The sequence below is a fragment of the Drosophila takahashii genome, chromosome X, assembly GCF_030179915.1.
Source record: "Drosophila takahashii strain IR98-3 E-12201 chromosome X, DtakHiC1v2, whole genome shotgun sequence".
NCBI classification, from domain to species: Eukaryota; Metazoa; Arthropoda; class Insecta; order Diptera; family Drosophilidae; genus Drosophila; species Drosophila takahashii.
This window is the reverse complement of record NC_091683.1, coordinates 18,510,568-18,529,163: the sequence shown is the minus strand read 5'-3', so window position 1 is coordinate 18,529,163 and position 18,596 is coordinate 18,510,568. Positions and strand designations below refer to the sequence as shown.

At 40.4% G+C, this 18,596-nt stretch overlaps 3 protein-coding genes across 3 annotated transcripts; 1 reads left to right on the top strand and 2 right to left on the bottom strand.

Moving 5' to 3' along the window:
• Positions 1–3,897: 3,897 nt before the first annotated feature.
• On the bottom strand, positions 3,898–5,783 carry LOC108060846 (uncharacterized). The gene is made up of 3 exons (XM_017146743.3): positions 5,449–5,783; positions 4,595–4,715; positions 3,898–4,109 (listed from the first exon to the last, which is right to left on the bottom strand). Exons 1-3 carry the CDS (start codon positions 5,699–5,701, stop codon positions 3,986–3,988), a joined length of 498 nt encoding a protein of 165 aa, XP_017002232.2. The 5' UTR covers positions 5,702–5,783; the 3' UTR covers positions 3,898–3,985.
• A 3,086-nt stretch (positions 5,784–8,869) lies between these two features.
• Positions 8,870–10,189, bottom strand: LOC108060831 (uncharacterized). The gene is made up of 3 exons (XM_017146723.3): positions 9,665–10,189; positions 9,133–9,265; positions 8,870–9,080 (listed from the first exon to the last, which is right to left on the bottom strand). Exons 1-3 carry the CDS (start codon positions 9,828–9,830, stop codon positions 8,972–8,974), a joined length of 408 nt encoding a protein of 135 aa, XP_017002212.1. The 5' UTR covers positions 9,831–10,189; the 3' UTR covers positions 8,870–8,971.
• Positions 10,190–14,087: 3,898 nt separating this feature from the next.
• On the top strand, positions 14,088–16,237 carry LOC108060832 (uncharacterized). The gene is made up of 3 exons (XM_017146724.3): positions 14,088–14,320; positions 14,379–14,493; positions 15,935–16,237. The coding sequence occupies exons 1-3, from the start codon at positions 14,212–14,214 to the stop codon at positions 16,083–16,085; spliced, it is 375 nt and encodes a 124-aa protein (XP_017002213.2). The 5' UTR covers positions 14,088–14,211; the 3' UTR covers positions 16,086–16,237.
• Positions 16,238–18,596: the final 2,359 nt, after the last annotated feature.

Genomic DNA, 18,596 nt, shown 5'->3' with positions numbered 1-18,596 from the left:
AAAAGCTTTTTTCCGAGCTGTCCCATGCAAGCAGAACCAAAGGAAAACTTCAACGATGCATTAGGAAATAATGTCTTAGTTGGTGCACCGTTTTTTTGTCATTTCTCGAGTAAGATGATTGAAAAAATCATATGGACTGAAAATAGCTTTTAAAAAAAAGGAATTCGCCCCGTTAAGCAATTGTATAGAATCTATACTATAGACTCCTGTATTGTTGCAACTAACAGTGGGAAATTATCAGTGTGGCTTGGGATTGAGATTGGGATTGGGATTGGAACTGCGATTGGGAATGGGGATTGGCCCAAAGTTTTCGGTGGCAGCTGCTGTGAGCAGTTGGCCTGCGGCTGTAGCCGGTAACTGGATAACTGGCTAACTGAAGGAAACGGCTGCGGCAGCCACAAGCTGCAGCGGGATGGAAAGTAAAAGTTGCTTCTCGACCTCCCCGAATCGCTGCACGCACTAATACTTCAAAACTTTGGCTCAGGATCTTTGCAGGAAAAGGGAGAAGAAAAGGAAGAAAAACAAGAGAGAATCCTAAAGTCGAGTACCTCGACTATCAAATACCCATTAATCAGCTAAAGAAAGTGCGAGCAAAGCGACTGCTTGCAGTTCTTGAATTGTATTATTTGGCCATAACTTTTTAATGAATGGTCCGATTTGAAAAATTTCTTCTACATTTCGAAAGGTATTAATAAAGACTACAAAATTACATTTATAGTTTTCCCAGCTAGTGATTCTAATCAAGAAAATATAAACCTTATATGGCCGGAAACGCTCTTCTACCTTTTTCATACTTTCCCCGAATACAATATACCCTTTTACTCTACGATTAACGGGTATAAAAACACTGGGCGAGTAAACGCGGGAGAAGTGGAAAACAACATTTTTGAAAACTTCGACTGGCAGTTGGAGAGACGCGAGACTCGCTGGGAAAACGGAGAAAACGGATAAACTGGGAAAACTCCTCTCTTTTGGCCTCTTTTGGATCGAAAGGAATAAGAAACGACAGCGGCAGTGGAAGCGCTTTATTTATACTCGGTCGTACACTTTCAACTGTCTGAAAATCGTATAAATAATTTCTTGGCTTCTTTTCTTTTGCCATTTTTGAAGCATGCACTAACGAAAATGATTACAAACTTTCCCAAATGACATCGTAAAAAGTTAAATAAGTTTTCAGCAGAGCTGCCGAGCAACGAGGGCACTGCAAGTGGGCAAAGCGACACGCTAAGTGCTAGCAAATTCCATGCGTAATTGCATTCTGAATATTTATTTGCCGGAGTTGCAACAGTTTCGAATTCCCAACTTACCCGCATTATTCAAGGCTGACGTATGCGCCGAGTTAACTTTTTTTTTTCTTTTAGCTGGGGATTCCCCATTTCCTACATCGAGCGCAAATCGCAGCTCACGTCGTGCATACGTCACGTATACGCAGGGATGTACGGCAGGAATGGTGAGGCTCTGGAATTAGCTGCGCACTGAAGTACGCAGGTGAACCTGCCATTCAGAAATCACCAGGGAGACGCCTTAATTTAATTTATTAGGACTTTTTGCTTTGTGGGCATACTTGCGGCGGTTTTGGAATTAATCATATTTCAGGTTTGTTCGCAAAGTTTGGTTTTATTTTTTTAATATCACGAATACGACGCGGTGTACATGCATGGGCCAACTTGGGTTGCGTGTGCTCCAAAGAAACCAGCAAAAAGACGCTCTGATTTAATTTCTTTGTTTTAATAAAATCTTCAGTTCTTTTGTTGCCATAATCACAATAACTTTTCAAACGAAATATTGGAATAGAAAATTTACAGGAATTTTTAATGCTTACTTTCCTATGCCATTTTTAGAGGAATTTTAAATTTCATTTGCGAAAGTTGAAATTCTCATTTAGAATATTCATATTAATATCCCCATTGTGAACGTATTAAATATAACTTTAAACAGACAAAGTGCCATAAATTGCAAAACGCCAGTATACAAAGGCGATTCCACCCACCCAAGTGCCTGGCCGCAACCACGCCCACCGCCCACCATCCACCAAAGCTGGTGGATCCTGCTGTGTTATATATTTAGAGCAGGCAACAATTAAGTTTGTAAAAGTTAAAAGTTTTCCAGCGACAACATTGTCTGCGACGACCTTTTGTTTGCACGTGGCTGTTATCCACTTCCCCATTCCCTTACCATTGCCATTCCCATTCCATTTTCTTTTCCAGCCCCATTCCGCTTGGCCAATTCCACTAAGCCACATCGCTGCTGCTAGACCAACTCGAGATCCTTGGAGCGGCGGGGGTTCCCTGGGGCGCGTGGGCATGGGGGTCACCTGGACGTGTTGTTGTGGAAGGCGTAAACTGTATTTTTATGACACTAAGCAAACAATTAACTCGAGCGGCTAAGCATTAGGAAAGGGTGTCGAAAAACACTGCGGAATATTCATTGGTTAGATTTAAGGATTCAAAGTTAAATTGGTCCTGGTTAAACCAATAAAAAGCATGCAAGCGGTCACACGCCTATCTTGCATTGGGCACACGTCGATTCTTCTTTGTGTTGATCTCCGTTAATCTCTTTTTCTCGTTGCTAATCATTATTAATATATGGAAAATGTAAATAAAATACCTTAAAAAAGTTGTATTGTCCTTGGCTGATTTTTCACAGTGTAAAGGTAACCAGGGAACCATGGAGGATGGGCTAGCTGCTAGCTTGGCAAGGATCCGCCAAGACAATGGGATATCTATCCCCCTCCGCGGACACTTTTGCCAATCACATGAAGCGAACTGAAGAGCACACGCCCACTCGGCCACGCCCCCCCAGGGGCCAGTTGGTTACTTTATTTTTGGGCCCGAGAGTCAATTAGAATGCTAATTTGTATGCAAATATTTGTGAATTGAATGAGGTTGTTTGGGCGGCTGTTTCTCCGGCTGCTTTCAGTATTCAGCATCCAGTATCCAGTGCTCAGTATCCTGTATCTGGTCCCTTTGTCCCATGCCCTTTGTTTATTTGTTTGCTTGTCCTTTATTACGAAACCGGAAATAAACTAAAAGCCAGCCGAAATGGAAAGTGAAGGAAATTGCCTGCAGCTTGGCGCCAAAGCAATGAACACCTCTCACAGGATCTCGAGTCCTTCGAGTGGAAGGTGGAGAGCGGTCGCCAGAACCATTCATCATAAACGCCAGGAGATGTGAGATTTTAAAGCAATCAGCCCGAATGATTGTCTGACACTGGAGGGCACTATTTACATAGAATAACATGGGCTAGTCCACTGGCTGAAGGTGGGCTGAAAATACTTAACTTGGCTAGAAGAACGCAGAAGAAAATATGGTAAGGGGGTAGGTCAGTGGCGGAGCTAGGATTTTGTTGTGGGGGGTGATATCGGAACAATCTTTTTTTGGGCATTCTTTTTGAATAACAGAAATATTTTATTTTTTCAACTGCGTTGGGGGTGATATATCACCCATCCGAGAATAATGTTTTTTTGCGAAAAATGGCCAAAAAATAAAATATCCAAGTTTAAATGCCCTTCGATTGAAAATTTAATAACGAGTTCAGAAAGGATATGATATGATATTTCCGTTTCCTATCGATTGGAAATTTATTGTAATAACAAAATTAGAAATAAATCCATAATCCACGCATGAGGTAGGTAATTATTCCTACAAGATAAAACACTCTAGGTTATTGTAAATGCTTCTTTTAGCTTTAATCTGTAAAAAATTCTATTCATTTAATTAAATAGCTGTATGCCAATAAATTGCAGTATCGACTAACAATTTAAACCAATTAATTATTTAAATGGTCTGAAAGTAGGACGAGAACCCACAATCCACCCAAAACAAAGACGTAAAGTGCTCTTAATATTCACACTTTCGACAGAGACAAACGAATGCATTGCTTTATGCAGTAACCCATATTTATTGAAGCATACAATTCTTAGTCACAGATAGCACTCAAAAAAAAAGAGGGAGGGGAAGTGGTGGCTCAGCGGTAGCCGAGTGGGTCAGTAGTGGGGCTCCTTGCCGAAAAAGGAGAACGTCTCGTTGCACCGAATCTCGTAGCAGTCCGGAAAGGATGTGAAGTGCCTCGATAAGCGCAGATCGAATATGAATTCGCAGTACGGATAGCTGGAAGTTGCAACGAACGAACAGAAGGCAAACAGTGAGAGCCAACAAAGGAGCCATTTTGGATGCAGGATGCCATGATTCCAGGATGATGGAGGTGATGTGATGCATTGGTGCGGATGCATGAAATCGCCGATGAAATATTTATTCCGATAGCGAGTCGATAGCAAAGCCACACGAGTCGAAACAATGCTGCCAGCCATTTTAATTGTTATGCAATTCAAATGCCGCACATAGAGGAGGTGGCGAGCTCAAGTCCGAAGAGCAAACCCCAAGCAAAAGCCAAACAAGTTTATTTTAAAATGCAATTCACACTACAAAATAACAGAGGCGTGCATAAATTGCAAATTGCATGTTCCGACTGGCTATTTCAATGGCAGTGGGTGGTTGCTATTTATGGTTGTTCCTACTGCTGATGGGTAATGGGTGAGTGGCTGTGGTGGTAATGGGTGAGTGGTTGTGGTGGTGATTGCGATTGCATAACTTACATTGGCGGAAACCAGAGAAAGCAGCGATATGTGCAGAGTATGCCGAAGGGTCGCTTAAATTCTCCATCTGGCGTTTGGATCGAGCCGGAATTGTGCTTCCTCCAGCATTGTGATGCCCAGCCTGAAAATGGGTAACAGTTATATCTGAACTTAACCATCGCGTGTGTGTGTGACTAATCTGTGTGCCAGGGTCCTTGTTGCGCAAGGACTTCAACTGCCAATTAAGCCCAAAACATTCCCCATTCATTTGTCTGACTTCACTTTTCAATTTTCTGTTGGCTTACCCGACATTGGGGCACTACAACACTTTAGCAGAATGGAAATCGCTGGTAAATTGTTTTTATCGGATTCAAAACTAAAGCTCAGTAGGATTATTTTTGATTGGCTACCATGGATATGGGTGGTAGTGCACTTGGGTCTTAAGAATCTATAAGTTTTACAGGAAAAAACAATTTAAGAAATCGATTTGAGTTTCCCTTGTTTTAGTTTTCAGAAGTACAGAATATATAAGTATCTGATGCATATTTTAAAAAATATATTTAAAACACTATTCAGATATAAATCGATATATCTGCATTTGTTTTGTTATTTGTCTGTGCACTTTGATTGAAAAAATTTCAAAAAAATAATAGCACAGTTAGGGGTGTTTTTATTTAGCCGTGTCCTGTGTTATTGCTTTATTTGTCTTGAGGTTAGAATAGTAAAAACCTTTAACGAGTTACGGAAATAATCAATTGTTTAGTTTCTAGTAGAATTGATGACGTCACATTGAACTTTTACCACAAAACACCCACTTAAAAAAAACGTGATCAAAACAGAAAAAAACATTGGGGAGGGTGATTGAGACTACATACTTCCATAGTTGTAATCACATAAACAGCAGAGGATTAACAGCAAAACAAATGCGATTGTTGTGGTGCTTTTGCGTGTGTGTATTGCAGTTATGGATGCTGTCGTAGATTTTGTGGTTCTCGTCGTTGTTTCTGTTATCGATTTTGCCATTGCACAACAATCGTAAATATAACCGCCGTCACCGCCGAAATCGGAACCTAAATCAGAGGCTGGAGCTGAAGATAAACCAACTGAATCCGAAACTGAGCCTGCCATGTAAGCCAGTGACTTCGGACGCCTTCGGATGCCTCGAATGCGATGCGTAAATGTCTCGGCGCGGTTTTAACCGCCGCCACCGATGGATGTCGCGAGTGTGCCGAAAATCGCCAGCGAATTTCAAGCCAGCGAATCAAAATGGGACGAAAAAGTGAAAAAGAAAAATAAAATAATACAAATAAACAAACGGCAAAGAAATGCCACGAGTTTGAGCTGTTGTGCGCCTAAATTGATGCCAATTGATAAATTATCGCATGCGGCTGTGTGGGTATGCGACCCCATCTGCCTCCTTCTTCTCCATTTTCTGCACCTCCTGCTCTCTAATATGATTACCACACGGAGAAAAAAATGTTTCTTAAATAAAATAAGTACAAATAAAATAATTGTTCCCCATTAAAAGATATAATTGCTTGTTCCTTTAACTTTTGCGTTAACTAAATTTATAAACGAAACTTATTAGCAATGCCCCACGTTGGGCTCCAATAATATATTTTGTTTCACAAAGTGTGGTTGCTCAGCTGCATATTTTTTATTTCTCTTAATAAAAAATAATACGAGTCTAGATAACACCAAATTTATTGCCTCGGCGAAAGTACAATAGCTACAACCATGCATCATAAGTGATGCCCCACGTTGGGCGCCATTAATTCATGTCATACATAAATTATTTCCCAAAAATTTGTTTAACAGTAAATTGTGCACTCGGTGCCAATTCTCTATTAAGTGTTATGTTTTTCTCAGTGCTAGCCGAAAGCAATAGGGAGAGTCAGTCACACTTTGCAATCCTCGTTTTCCGTTTCGGTTTCGTTTTCGGTTTCCATTTCGGTTTCAGTTTCGGATCTCATGGGATTGTAGTTGCGGCTGTTGGCACCTTTTGTGTGGCAAATCAGTCAGCTATCGCCCAGTTCAGGTGAAGAAGGGGCTGGCCGGGGAATGCGATGCGGTATGGAATGGGGATGGTGATGGGGCGCTATGAATGCGAAAACTCAGGGAATGCAACATGTTAAGTGTATTTGCTAGGTCACTTAAACTCGGCATAATCGGTCAATCACTCAATCAGTTAATCAATCAATCAAATCAATTGCAGAATATCAACGTTTGCAATATTACGATGCGTAATGAATCATATTTCTATTCTCGCATTGTATGAGTTGATTAATAGACAGCCAGATAAACTTGTACTGAAAGAAATTGTTGGTATTATTATAAAAATTATTTGTGGCGTTTTTAATTTATAAAGATATATTTTTCTTGTAAGGCCTTAGAAATTCTGTTATTCATTCTGCTGCTTTTACATACGCATATTTTCATAGAGTTAAATTCCATAATTGATTGTGATCTGTTTACATGGGCACTCTGCTATGCCTGCTTCAGTTTGCCCCAACAGATGGTTGCACAATTTTCGTCGTAATGCGCAATTAATTTGTTTATAACTATTTAAAAATAATCTAATTCCCAGCCCCCCGAAATTGCCGTAATTTGCCAATCAACATTGAAATAGAAGCCACCGCCAACGCAGGCAATGCAATAAAGCAAACTACGCACTACGCGTAGTTCCCCAAGCGATCCGAGATCTCCATCCATCATATCGTATGTACGTATGTATTTATGCTCTTTATAGGGTGATCTAAACGCACAGCGAAACGACCACGACCCAAATCCCAGTTACGAATACTCGCACAACTGACTGACAGATCCGAGCCAAACGAAACCGAATCGAGTTGATCTTCTGCCTTCTGGTGCGGGTCCGTTGGCCTTCAGCGATCAATGCCATTTCGTTTGATTCCATTAAAGTGCGGCCCCATCTGGCCCGGGCCAAAATTGAAGCGTGTGAGTTCTCTTCTCTTTTCGAATTTCACGACCCACTCTAGAATTGTGGAGCATTTAGTTGGTCCAAGGGGAGGAGCGAGTGACTGGTGAATGGGAACCCTTTTGGCCCCTTGGCGCAGGTGCGCGAGTTAACAGCTCCATTGACTACAGCCACATAATTTATCTTATTTTTAGCGAGCACCTGACAACCCCCTGCCCATTTCAATACCTTTCCCTCTACCCTTTCCCCTTACCTCGCAAAAACAGGGTACACAAATTTTCAGGAAACGCTTTGGCATAACTTTGACTGGCTTATAAATGTCGAACGATTTATTTGCGGCTGTTGGCGGGGGCCAGGAGTTTAGTTTCGGGTTCAGGTACTGCCATCGCCATCGCCATCGCCATGGACTAACCAAGTTTGGTTAACTCCCCCGTCAAGCCGCGTCGTTTTTGGCCATCAAGTTGAGCGGATATATCGCTTTTAACCAGGCTAAAAAGCTGCCGGGAACTGGGGAGCTGGCAAAAAGAGGGGGAAGCGAAGCGAGGCGGTGGAAAAAATGACGTCGGTAACAAAGTGTTTCAAATTTGTTTACTACAAAAAGTGGATTGCTTTTTGGCCAGCTTACAGGTATGTATGGCCAGGTAATTGGGCGTGGCCCGCCGCCCCCAGACAAAGAGTCGGCTGGTTTGGATAGGTCCATTGATAGCTTTTGTGGCTTTTCAACTTTGCCATCAAATGGAGTGCGAACAGCACTGTTGACTCTTTGGCTTTACGGCAACTTTAAGTGAGACAGTAGCCGTAAACTTTGACTCTGCATATGTTACCAGCTACCGGAGTTAGTTACTCCTAATCCGATATGCGATTGGGATAGACAATGGTTGACAGATTTATCGTAGGGCTGGTCAATCTCAAACAGTTTAAGCAGTTTCTGTGACACTTAATTAAATGGGGAAATTATAAACTTACCCTTGAGCCTTAACTCTTAAACGATTTTAAAATCTTTCTTGCGCCCACATCTTTACAGATTTAGTAAAGGTGAAAATGCAAATTTGTTTGGATTCGTAATACCTACCAAAATGTAGAAGACATTTCAAATCGGACCATTCGCTAAAAAGTTATGAGCAAACAAAAATAAAAATCCAAGCAGTGCAATACTATAGTAGCGTTTTTTCTTGTTTTTTCATTTATTTGAGGGACGCTCAAACTCCCTTTCCATAGTATAACTTTACTAAGGTCATGTGATATTAGCATACCAAAGGGATCCTTTGTTAGCCTGGTTGTAAACTCCATTGGCTTAATTGTTTCCTCGTTATAAATAAAACAGTTTGCTTTCATAAATTAGTTGTTTGATTTAATAATACTTCCTCTCTTTTCTCTTCGTCTCTCTACATGTCCATATAAAATCTAGTATTAATCAGACTTATGCTATCAAAAAAAAGAAACTTAAATAGATACACTAGTTACTCGAAGTAATTCAAAAGCGTACACTTGACGCTGGTGCAGTCGGGCAGTGACGTGAACAGCACGCAGGATAACTTATAATCGTAGATGAACTCGCAAGTGGGGAAGCTGCAACAATAGGGGATGAGTATTGGAATCGGCTAATGGCGGCAGGACTCACCTGACAGTGAAGAACCAGGTGCACTTGAAGTTGCACAATATTCCATAGGGCTTCTTCAGCTGCTCCTTTTTGTTGACCACCGTGTTCTGCAGATTGTAGCCATCGTAGCGCCGCCAGCAGTGGTTTATGTTACCTGAAAAAAATAACCATAGATTTTAGGATGTGTAAAAATAAGACATCAAAAACGAAGCACTTGGCCATTAAACCAACATTTTAATTATATATAAATATTCATTATCTTTAAAAATCCCTTTTATTCGAAGGGTCTTGAAAAGCTCGTTGTCAGATGTACCATACATTTTTCTAGGATTGGCAATGTATTTAAAAAAAATCACATATTATTTCTCAAATTATTAAACAAATTTTTTTTTTAGATTTCGTCGGTTTTTTCTTTTTTTAGGAGTTTTAAGATCAAGGACAAAGCTCTGTAGGATCTCAATTCAATGTCATTAAATTTACATTCTCCGTTGATTTTTCCAGGATTTCCGCTGAGTTTCCATCACTTTTCCCTCGTTTTTCTCTGTGTACTTACGGCGTATGTGGTGGCTGCCGCCATGGTGGTGGAAGTCGCGCCCCTCCAGCTGCCCCCCGTGCCCGTTGGTCGCCTCCACGCCCCTGACGCCCCTGCCCCCGAAGAGGAGGAGGTACCAGAGCACCAGCGAGCTGACAATGAAGATGTAAGTCACTAATTTGGCCATTTCCGGCGCGCACTTTGCTTAGCTTTTCCCAGCGATTTTCTCTATCTTTCTATCTTGATATCTTGCTATTTCTTTCTCGACCACTTTCTTTCGCTTAAATGCACCTCTCTCTCGATCTGGGGATGTATGGGTGCCAGGTGCCAGAGTGTGTGTTGCAGATAGTACAGATATGTGGTATATGGTGTGTGTGCTATGGCTGTCGCTTTCGTTGCCGCTGCGAATGTCGCCCCTGCACTGAATACATTTTCTAAAAATGCGAAATCGCAGTCTACCAGTCTCGATGTCTCGCTGTCTCGCAGTTCGGCGGTCTAACAAAGCACTAACAAAGCCGATTTGCTCGATGGTCCGATTTGCTCCAGGTCGCTCCGCTCCACTATGCCGTTTATTTTTGGATTCGGATTTGGATCTTTTCGGACATCGGCCGCACAAACTATTCAATTTGAGCGCGTGTATTCACCCTCACTGCCTGTCACTCATTTCGCTAATTTAAATAATCAAATGCGAATTAGCTGTGAGGCTGCCTGTGTGCATGTTTGTCATCCCGTCGCGTTTAAAAAAAAATAAAAACCTACATGGGGATGCGGGGCTTCGAACCCACTTTTGTGGTCACTTGTCCAACGCATGCAGTTGCGACTTTGGTGCCCAGCGAGCAGACCGAAAAAGGTGGGTGATTCTCCGGTTCCCAAAGACCTTGGCAAATCGATATTTATCGAATTTAGCAGGTCAATAGCCCCGCTAAAACAGCAGTAAACTCCAAAAGTAAATATCACATTAAAATTTAAGAAATTCTAATAAAATTTAAGAAATTTTAAAGATAAAAAAACTCTTTCGATGGCAATTAATAAAGTTAGTTGAGATAAACTAGAAAGTTATCTTTAATATATTTGATTGTGTTTTTTTTTTAATTATACCCGTTACTCGTAGAGTAAAAGGGTATACTAGATTCGTGCAAAAGTATGTAACAGCTAGAAGGAAGCGTTTCCGACCCCATAAAGTATATATATTCTTGATCAGGGTCACTAGCCGAGTCGATCTAGCCATGTCCGTCTGTCCGTCTGTCCGTCTGTCTGTCTGTCCGTCTGTATGAACGCTGAGATCTCAGAAACTACAAAAGCTAGAAGGTTGAGATTTCCCACACATATTCTTTGGCTTCCTACGCAGCGCAAGTTTATTTTAGCCGAGCGCCACGCCCCCTCTAACGCCCACAATCGCCCACTAACGATTTTAAAATGGGTCCTGCGCCCACATCTTTAAAGATTTGCGAGAAGTATAAATGCAATTTTGTTGTGTATATTTATACCTATCGAAATGTAGAAGACATTTTTCAAATCGGACCATTCATTAAAAAGTTATACGCAATCAAAAATTATATATCTATCTCCCTCGCACTCCCTTTAGCTGAGTTACGATTATAAGTCGGGACACCAACCCGACACAGCGTTCGCACTCCCTTTAGCTGAGTGACGGGTATTAGATAGTCGGGACAACAACCCGACTATAGCGTTCTCTCTTGTTTTTTTTTCAAGTGTGGAAAATTCTACATCTAGTTTAAAACGGTCCAAGTTTGCTTATTATGTATTGTTCCGTGTGCCTTTCAAATACCAGTAACCACTTAATATTTCATGCAATTCCATATGCATTGGCATTGTCTTATTCATTACTATAAACATCGTCTACTGCCATTTGAAATCACAGAGTTCAATAAATATTTACAGCATTCGAATGACAAAGGAAATCTTTCTTCCGTTTCAATTACTTGGATGGTTTTCAGCTGCATTTACCTTTCTTGGGGGAAATACGTACATATACCCTTGGCAGTTCAACCCCCTCTGTCCACCTCTCCCTTACACAATGAAAGCTAGTCAAACCCGTTATAAATTAAAATTTTATTTAGCTGCAGTTGACAATTTATTTGCATTTCATTTACCACAAAGGCGAACAGGAAAGGCACAGTATTCGGCAGCTAAGGGGGTTCGAGCATCGGTTACCCTGTGATTTAGTATTCAATCATATTTTGTATTTATTATTTATGATTAATAAAATAATTATGGCTTTGCATCGAAAAGCTAAGTAACATAAGATGTATTAAATTATTATTTAATATTTATTTATTATGATAAGAGCATCAGCATATTTAATGTACAGAGTTAAAGGTCCAAAAAGGCTCATTACTTTTGATTGGACAGTCCGATTTAAACAATCTTTGGATGTATGGATAGGCATTAATAAGTAGAAGAATACCTTCGTTTCAGCTTTTGTAGTTGCCGAGACAATCGGAATGAATCGAATATACCCTTTATAGAAGGGATATCAGGGGCAAAAAGAAACCGGCAAAGAAAGCCTTACATCATAAAGGGGAAGCACACGAACAAGTGTCCACAGGGATTGGCGGCAGCCAAAGGAAGCGATGGTGGGCGAAGTGGTTCCTACAATGCGGTTATGCCGCTGTGGTGCACGGTGGGTTAGTGGGTGGCGGTGGGGCATATGCCATGGAAAGTTGTAAGAAAATGCAATGAAACGAAATGAATGTCGCTGAATGAACGAATGAATGCATGCATAACTAACACGACACCAAATGAATGGAAAAGAAGGTCGAAGGGGAGTTAGGAGCGGCAAGTTACATGTTCCCATATCGCCACATACTATGTATATATATATCTGATATCCCTACGTTGTCTGCCTGCTGTTTCTGACTGTTTCTGCCACCGAAAAATGGGAAATGGTAAATGGGAAATGGAAACTCCGGGAACGGGCTGGTTGAATGGAACCGAACCGAACTGGCTGAATGAAGTGTTTGACAACACTTTAACTTGATTAAAAATTTAATAGCCAGCAGGGCAAACATTGTGCGGGGTTGTCGAAGGACTCGTCTCAATTGGATTGCACAAGTTGCCACAACATTTGTCTGCTCTTGTGTGCGGGTTAAGCTAACGAATGCATTTCATTAAGATTTGCCACTGAACTAGTTCTTTAAATGCGTAAAAGCACCAGCAAATGCGGTCTGGCCAATACATTGCCCACATTCGTCGAATTCGTACTTTCCCCAATTGAATGGAGCGAAGAAACGGCTTAATTAGATTAAAACGTAATACTTCAAAGGAGTAAAACATTCTCATTTCTGCACGTAGTCCTTAGATTTAGCTAGAAAGTTTCCAACAAGCGAGGATTAAACCGAGAATATTGACAATGTGGCCAAGTGAAAACTCATCTTTCGAATATGTAGCTGCCTTGGGCCAGACCTTTTCAAGAGCTAAACAACATACAAATGTAAAGGAAAATATAAGTATTTACATTTTAACTTTTCCTCACATCCTGGAAAACTTTGGCGTTCTTAGCGATTTCCGTCAACTCGTATTTATGCATTTTTAATTGAGTCAAATAAGGTGCCTTTCTTCAAGTTGCATTCGATTTCGTAAATTAAACCGTCATATTTGTGGTTGCACCCATAAATAAAAGATTTCCAAAAAGATAACAATTTATTAAAATTATTGAATTAAATACAAAAAAATATATAAACAATTGAAAAGCTGATGTGTCACTGTACTTTTCCAGCCCTAGATTAGCAATATGTGATTCCCTTGCCATCATCGCGTAGGCCCTCTATCTTTATCTACAGCTCTCAATTTCGAATTCGATTTCGATTTCGCCGCTCTCTGTCCCGCTTTTGCCATTAATTGTGCAAACATTCTAGAACAATTTGAGGCATTAAAGTGCTGTAATGAAAGGCCGCCGCCGCCCCAAAAGCCGATAAACCGACTGACCCCGCAACGTTTGCCAGAGAATCAAGTATCAAGAAATAGAGATGAGTTGCCGCGCGAAGTGGCGTCTTCAATTAAATAGTAATACACAATAATCAACGAGCCCAAAACCAAAAACACAAACGAACCCATCTGATTGGTGACTCGACTATGGGATACCCAATATTTGATTTTGGAATATTTATGATCTCAAAAGATATATGCAAAGTTGTTTTTTTTAATGATGAACAATTTACCTAATAATTCTGTTGATTCCTAGCAATTTATATTATTTATGAGGTTATAGCCCAATCTTTGTTTTATAAATAAAATGATAATAAATATTCGATGTTTAATGTCTTTTTAAATGTAGGTTTCAGAAGGATTCTGAGTTGTTTCTAAAATGTTTATTTTCAATATCAAAAGATTCTATTAAAAATCGAATGAAAATCGATCGATAGCCCCCGAATAATGGGTAGATTATAAAAAAAACAATTGATGAATCTCTCCGCAATTTCAGTGGAAGCGTGACGGCGACGACTCAGCTCGGCAATCTCAACGAGTATGCCCTATGTGCGGAGTAGACAACGCCGATCGGAGTCCGGGTCCAAGTCAGTCCAGTTTTGAGCACGAACACGGTCGCAATGTCTCCGGAGCGCTTCGCAATTCCAACAGTAATCGCAGCAGGCGCCCTGCTTTTTTCGATGCTGGCTCAGGTGAGCGGCTACTCGGGCCTGATTCCACCGGATGCAGGTGAGCGGATCCGTCTATCATCCCTCTATATGCGTATTATTTATAAATATATCATCAGATAATCCCGGCAAGTGCGTTTACCGCGGCGACGTCCTGGAGTTGGGTGTCAACAATGGCATTTCGCCCTGCCAGCGGCTAACGTGCAACGCGGATGGCTCAATACTTATCGAGGGGTGAGTTCAGGGTACCTTGACCCGGTCAAGAAAGGCAAACTACTGAAATATAAAAAAGGGTACACAGTGGGAATTCCACCGATTCTAATTGTGTTTTAAAAATAGAATATAAAATAATTGTTTATCTCAACAACTAATCGATTAGTCTAGTAGTTAGTATATATTTATCAAAAACTAAACACCATTTAAATCTTTACTTCTTACCATTTTGAGATATTGAGAACATTTAAATAAGTAAGAACCAATGTGCTTGAACCATTTTCTCTGAGTAGAAATAAAAAAAACTTCAAAACTTTTTAAAAATAATTTACCGTTTCCAATAAACTTTGTAAATTATTGTTTTTATAATTAGATAATTATTTATTTGTGATTAAAAGTCAAATAGTTATGAAATGTATTTATTTTTCTAAAAAATAGTATTGAAGAATATCCATATAAAAGTGTAATTTATAACAATTTCAAATTGATATCAGCACAAACAACATTTTTATTAATTTTTTAATTTATTCCGAATTCCACACTTTTTTCCCGAGTGTACTTTATGGCACACGCTTCTCACTGATAAGACACACACCCAACTTAATGCCGAAGATGACGCTATGCCAACCACTTGCGACAGCGACTTCTCGCCGAGTTTCTAGTTTTAGTTTCGAGTTCGCCAAGTAGCGCAAAAGATGAGACTGTAATTTCTAGGTCAGGCTAAAGAGCTGAGAACTGAGAACTGAGAGCTGAGAGCTAAATGAATGTTGTGGGGGCGACTGGGCGTCTCTCATCTCAGGTCCTTTGGATTGCGGCTTTTCGTGGGGGAGACAAAACTAAATTGAGGGAAACTAAAAGTTTTGCCCTAGATCCGAAATGGGTTTTCCTCTTCAGGTTTTAAGTGTTTTTTTGGTAACATTTTAACGCTATGGTAAAGTTTGCGAGTCTAGGAATTCCTTTGATCTCATGCCTTTCGCCATCTTTGAAACTCAAAGGCTTTATGCCAAACAATGTGTCACTTTCCCTAACATCATAATCAGATGGAGGGTTTAATTGCAATCTCAAGGTTTAGTCGGTCAAATTAAGCACTGAGTAATTTGCCTTCCTAGAATTTTAAATCAGATTAATTTTACCGAATTTCTAGCTGGGATTTGTAAAATCTTTAGCTAGAAATCTAGGAATAAATCTGAAGTAGTTTTTTTAGGAACTAAAATTTGTTTATGGTTTCATGTTTCTAGGAACCAACGTGAAAATAAATGTCAATTAAAGGCAATTACTAATGTTTGTTCGTTTTATTATTTTTCTGTATATTTAGAAAATTGTATTTTCTAGGAATTGCAATTAAATATAGCTTTATTTAATTTAATTGAATACGAAAACCATTTTTTGTATTATTTTTTCTTCTTTTTTATTTTATATTTATTATCAATTTAATAATTAAAGTAATTATGGTTCCTTACAGATGCGGAAAGCTGCGCATCGAGAACTGCAATCATGGCGAGCGCATCCTGCCCAGCGAACCCTTCCCGGAGTGCTGCAAACTGCGGTACAAGTGCAAGCAGGTCGGAGCGGCGCCCTACTACATCGAGCGGAATACATTCGAGAAGGTCTAGGAGGATTTCCCGGGATTTCCGAGGGGGAGGAGCCCCACCAAAGCCAAGGACGCCTTCAATCTTTCGCAGATCCAACATACATATAATCAACAACTTGCTAATTTATTTGTCATCTTGTATTTCTCAATAAGCACCATGTTTTGTTTTTTTTTAATGGCTCTGTTTTTTTGGGTGGCCGTTTCGCATGTGTGTGTGGGCTTTCAGCCAACCTCTGGCCAACTTACTACTACTTGGCGCCGTTAGTGAAACTGTTTTCGCCGGGCCAAAAGAAATTGTTTAATTACTGGGCCAACCCGCTCATAAACAGCAATTAAGGCGAAACCCGCCCCTTGAGTGGCCTTCAAGTGGCAGCAATATTCCTTGCAGCAGCAGCAGTGGCAGTACACTGGAGAAAATATATTAGTCAGTTGTTACCAGATAATTTTGTCTGTAATTTGCTCACCAAACTTTAACATAATTAATACATAATATATTCATGCGCGAATCCCTGGTTTAAGCTGTGGGGGATAAATTGGGTATTCAAAAAGTATGCAACAAAAAAATGGTTCTCAAATCCCCACAAAACTAAATTCTATTTCCGCCACTAATAATATGAAATGATATATTATAATTATAGATATAGAAAATTGTATTAAATATTCTAAAAACTAAGGGGCAATTTCTTGCAGTGTCGCAACTGTTGCAGCTGGGTAGCAGCAGTAAAACGCAGTTGCAGTTGTAAAAATAAAGCGCCACCTTTTGTCGCGAAACGTTAATTAGTGCGAAATAATGAACGAGCAAATGGCGGCACATGCACATGTGAGTGTGTGAGTGTGTGTGTGTGTGTGAACAAGGATGCAAGTGTACAAGTGTGTGTGTGTGCCGAGAGTCCCGAGAACCACACATCCACATCCACTATCCTCGAAAGCAATCAAGGTGAGCAAATTACTCAATTAGTTCGAAAGCTCCTAATGACCTTCTTCCAAGACAATTCTTTGGATTAGAGGGAGAGGGCATCTCTCTCGCTCTCTCTGTCTCTTTTCTGTAATGGTCTAATTGAAATGTTCACGTTTTACATTCCTTGATAATTGCCATTTTAGGGTCAGCTATTTTGAAGGCTAAAACCCATTTAATCACTCCCAAAAAAAAATCAAAGGTTAGTTCTTACTAAGAGTTGTATAAAACATAAAATAGATGTAGTATAAAGATTTGGTATTGATTTACTAATAAATAATATAAATTCTATGATTACATTTCTATACCAAAAGTTTCAATTTGATACTTTCGAAAGTATTAATTAAATACTACAGTGTAGAATTCAATGGTTTTATTTCAATAATTTGTTTTATTAAATCTCAATAGGAAACCTCTTTCATTAAAACCTCTATACAAATAATTATACTTCTGCCAAGCACTTTCTAATATTTTTCGCCCTTCGGAAACAATGAATCGCACAAGTTTTGGCAACTTTTAAAATTATTTTCAAAGTCATCGAAAACCAGAAGCTCGGAAGAAATACAAAGCTTGGCCTGCATGTGAGGAAAGCACATTGTCAGAATACTTTGGAGTACTTTCGTTCGTCGTATGCCCTCCAGAAAAATGGGAAAGCAGTTGCAACACATCCTGATGGCCCTCGAAGTTGCCTCCTTCCGCCCCTCCTCCCTTTTATTATTATTTTCCAACTGCTTGTGCGAAGGAATTCCTGGCGCTGTTGCCTCTCAATTTATTTCTGGCTCGTACTAGTTGACTCTTTTAATAACCAATTTGGCACAAAGTCGGTGGCAACTTGAGGAATATTAGCGTTGCCCGTCGTCCGGAGTCCGCAGTATGGAGTATGGAGTGCGGAGTACGGAGAAAACTTTTACCAGGTAGTTGTGGAGAGGAGGAAAAAGGGAAAAGCAGGTCCCACTTAATGGAAAACGCACACGCACATGGCTGCCGGGGGAGAACTGCGGCTTAGGGCTTGTATTATGAAAAGCTCATCTAATTTCAATCAATTGTGCCGAACGAGAGGGGGTGAATTTTAAGTGGAGGGCTAAACTTTCGAGGTGTATGGCTCAAATCAAACGAAATCGAATTTAAAGAGCCAGCCATTAAAGGCGGACGAGAAGGCTGACTGGCAAAAGCCGGGGCCAAATCGGTCCCAAGATCCAATTTCCAAGTTCCGTGCCAATCCTGCACTTGTCATAAAGCCGGAGCCAGCGGCTCGGAACCAGCGAACCACTTAATCATATCAGCACAATAAGTCAACGGGGCGACGCTCCCGGGGGCCATAAAATTAAATCCTTGCCGCGCTCTAAAGCTCAAAGGGCAAAGACCAAAGAGCACCTTGCCACCCAAAAACCCAAAGGAAAGAAAAAAATGCAGGAAAGGTACGGAAAGGGAATGCAAAAAAAAAACATCCATAATAATAAGCGAAATCAATGGCAAGTCACCTTGAAGCCAGCTCCCGTTTCACTGCCACCCACCGCTTACCACCACCCACTGTATGAAAATCTGGGGGAGTGGGCGAAGGTAGGGGACGCAAAAGGC

What these genes read in the sequence shown, in the direction of transcription:
- LOC108060846 (XM_017146743.3), bottom strand. Translation starts at nt 5,701, where the DNA reads ATGGCAGGCTCAGTTTCGGATTCAGTTGGTTTATCTTCAGCTCCAGCC. An exon ending in ATGTGATTACAACTATGGAA is followed by an intron (nt 4,716 to 5,448) that starts GTATGTAGTCTC and finishes ACCCATTTTCAG; the next exon opens with GCTGGGCATCACAATGCTGG. An exon ending in TTTCTCTGGTTTCCGCCAAT is followed by an intron (nt 4,110 to 4,594) that starts GTAAGTTATGCA and finishes TGCAACTTCCAG; the next exon opens with CTATCCGTACTGCGAATTCA.
- LOC108060831 (XM_017146723.3), bottom strand. Translation starts at nt 9,830, where the DNA reads ATGGCCAAATTAGTGACTTACATCTTCATTGTCAGCTCGCTGGTGCTC. An exon ending in CGGCAGCCACCACATACGCC is followed by an intron (nt 9,266 to 9,664) that starts GTAAGTACACAG and finishes TATTTTTTTCAG; the next exon opens with GTAACATAAACCACTGCTGG. An exon ending in ACCTGGTTCTTCACTGTCAG is followed by an intron (nt 9,081 to 9,132) that starts GTGAGTCCTGCC and finishes CTATTGTTGCAG; the next exon opens with CTTCCCCACTTGCGAGTTCA.
- LOC108060832 (XM_017146724.3), top strand. Translation starts at nt 14,212, where the DNA reads ATGTCTCCGGAGCGCTTCGCAATTCCAACAGTAATCGCAGCAGGCGCC. An exon ending in CCTGATTCCACCGGATGCAG is followed by an intron (nt 14,321 to 14,378) that starts GTGAGCGGATCC and finishes ATATATCATCAG; the next exon opens with ATAATCCCGGCAAGTGCGTT. An exon ending in GGCTCAATACTTATCGAGGG is followed by an intron (nt 14,494 to 15,934) that starts GTGAGTTCAGGG and finishes GGTTCCTTACAG; the next exon opens with ATGCGGAAAGCTGCGCATCG.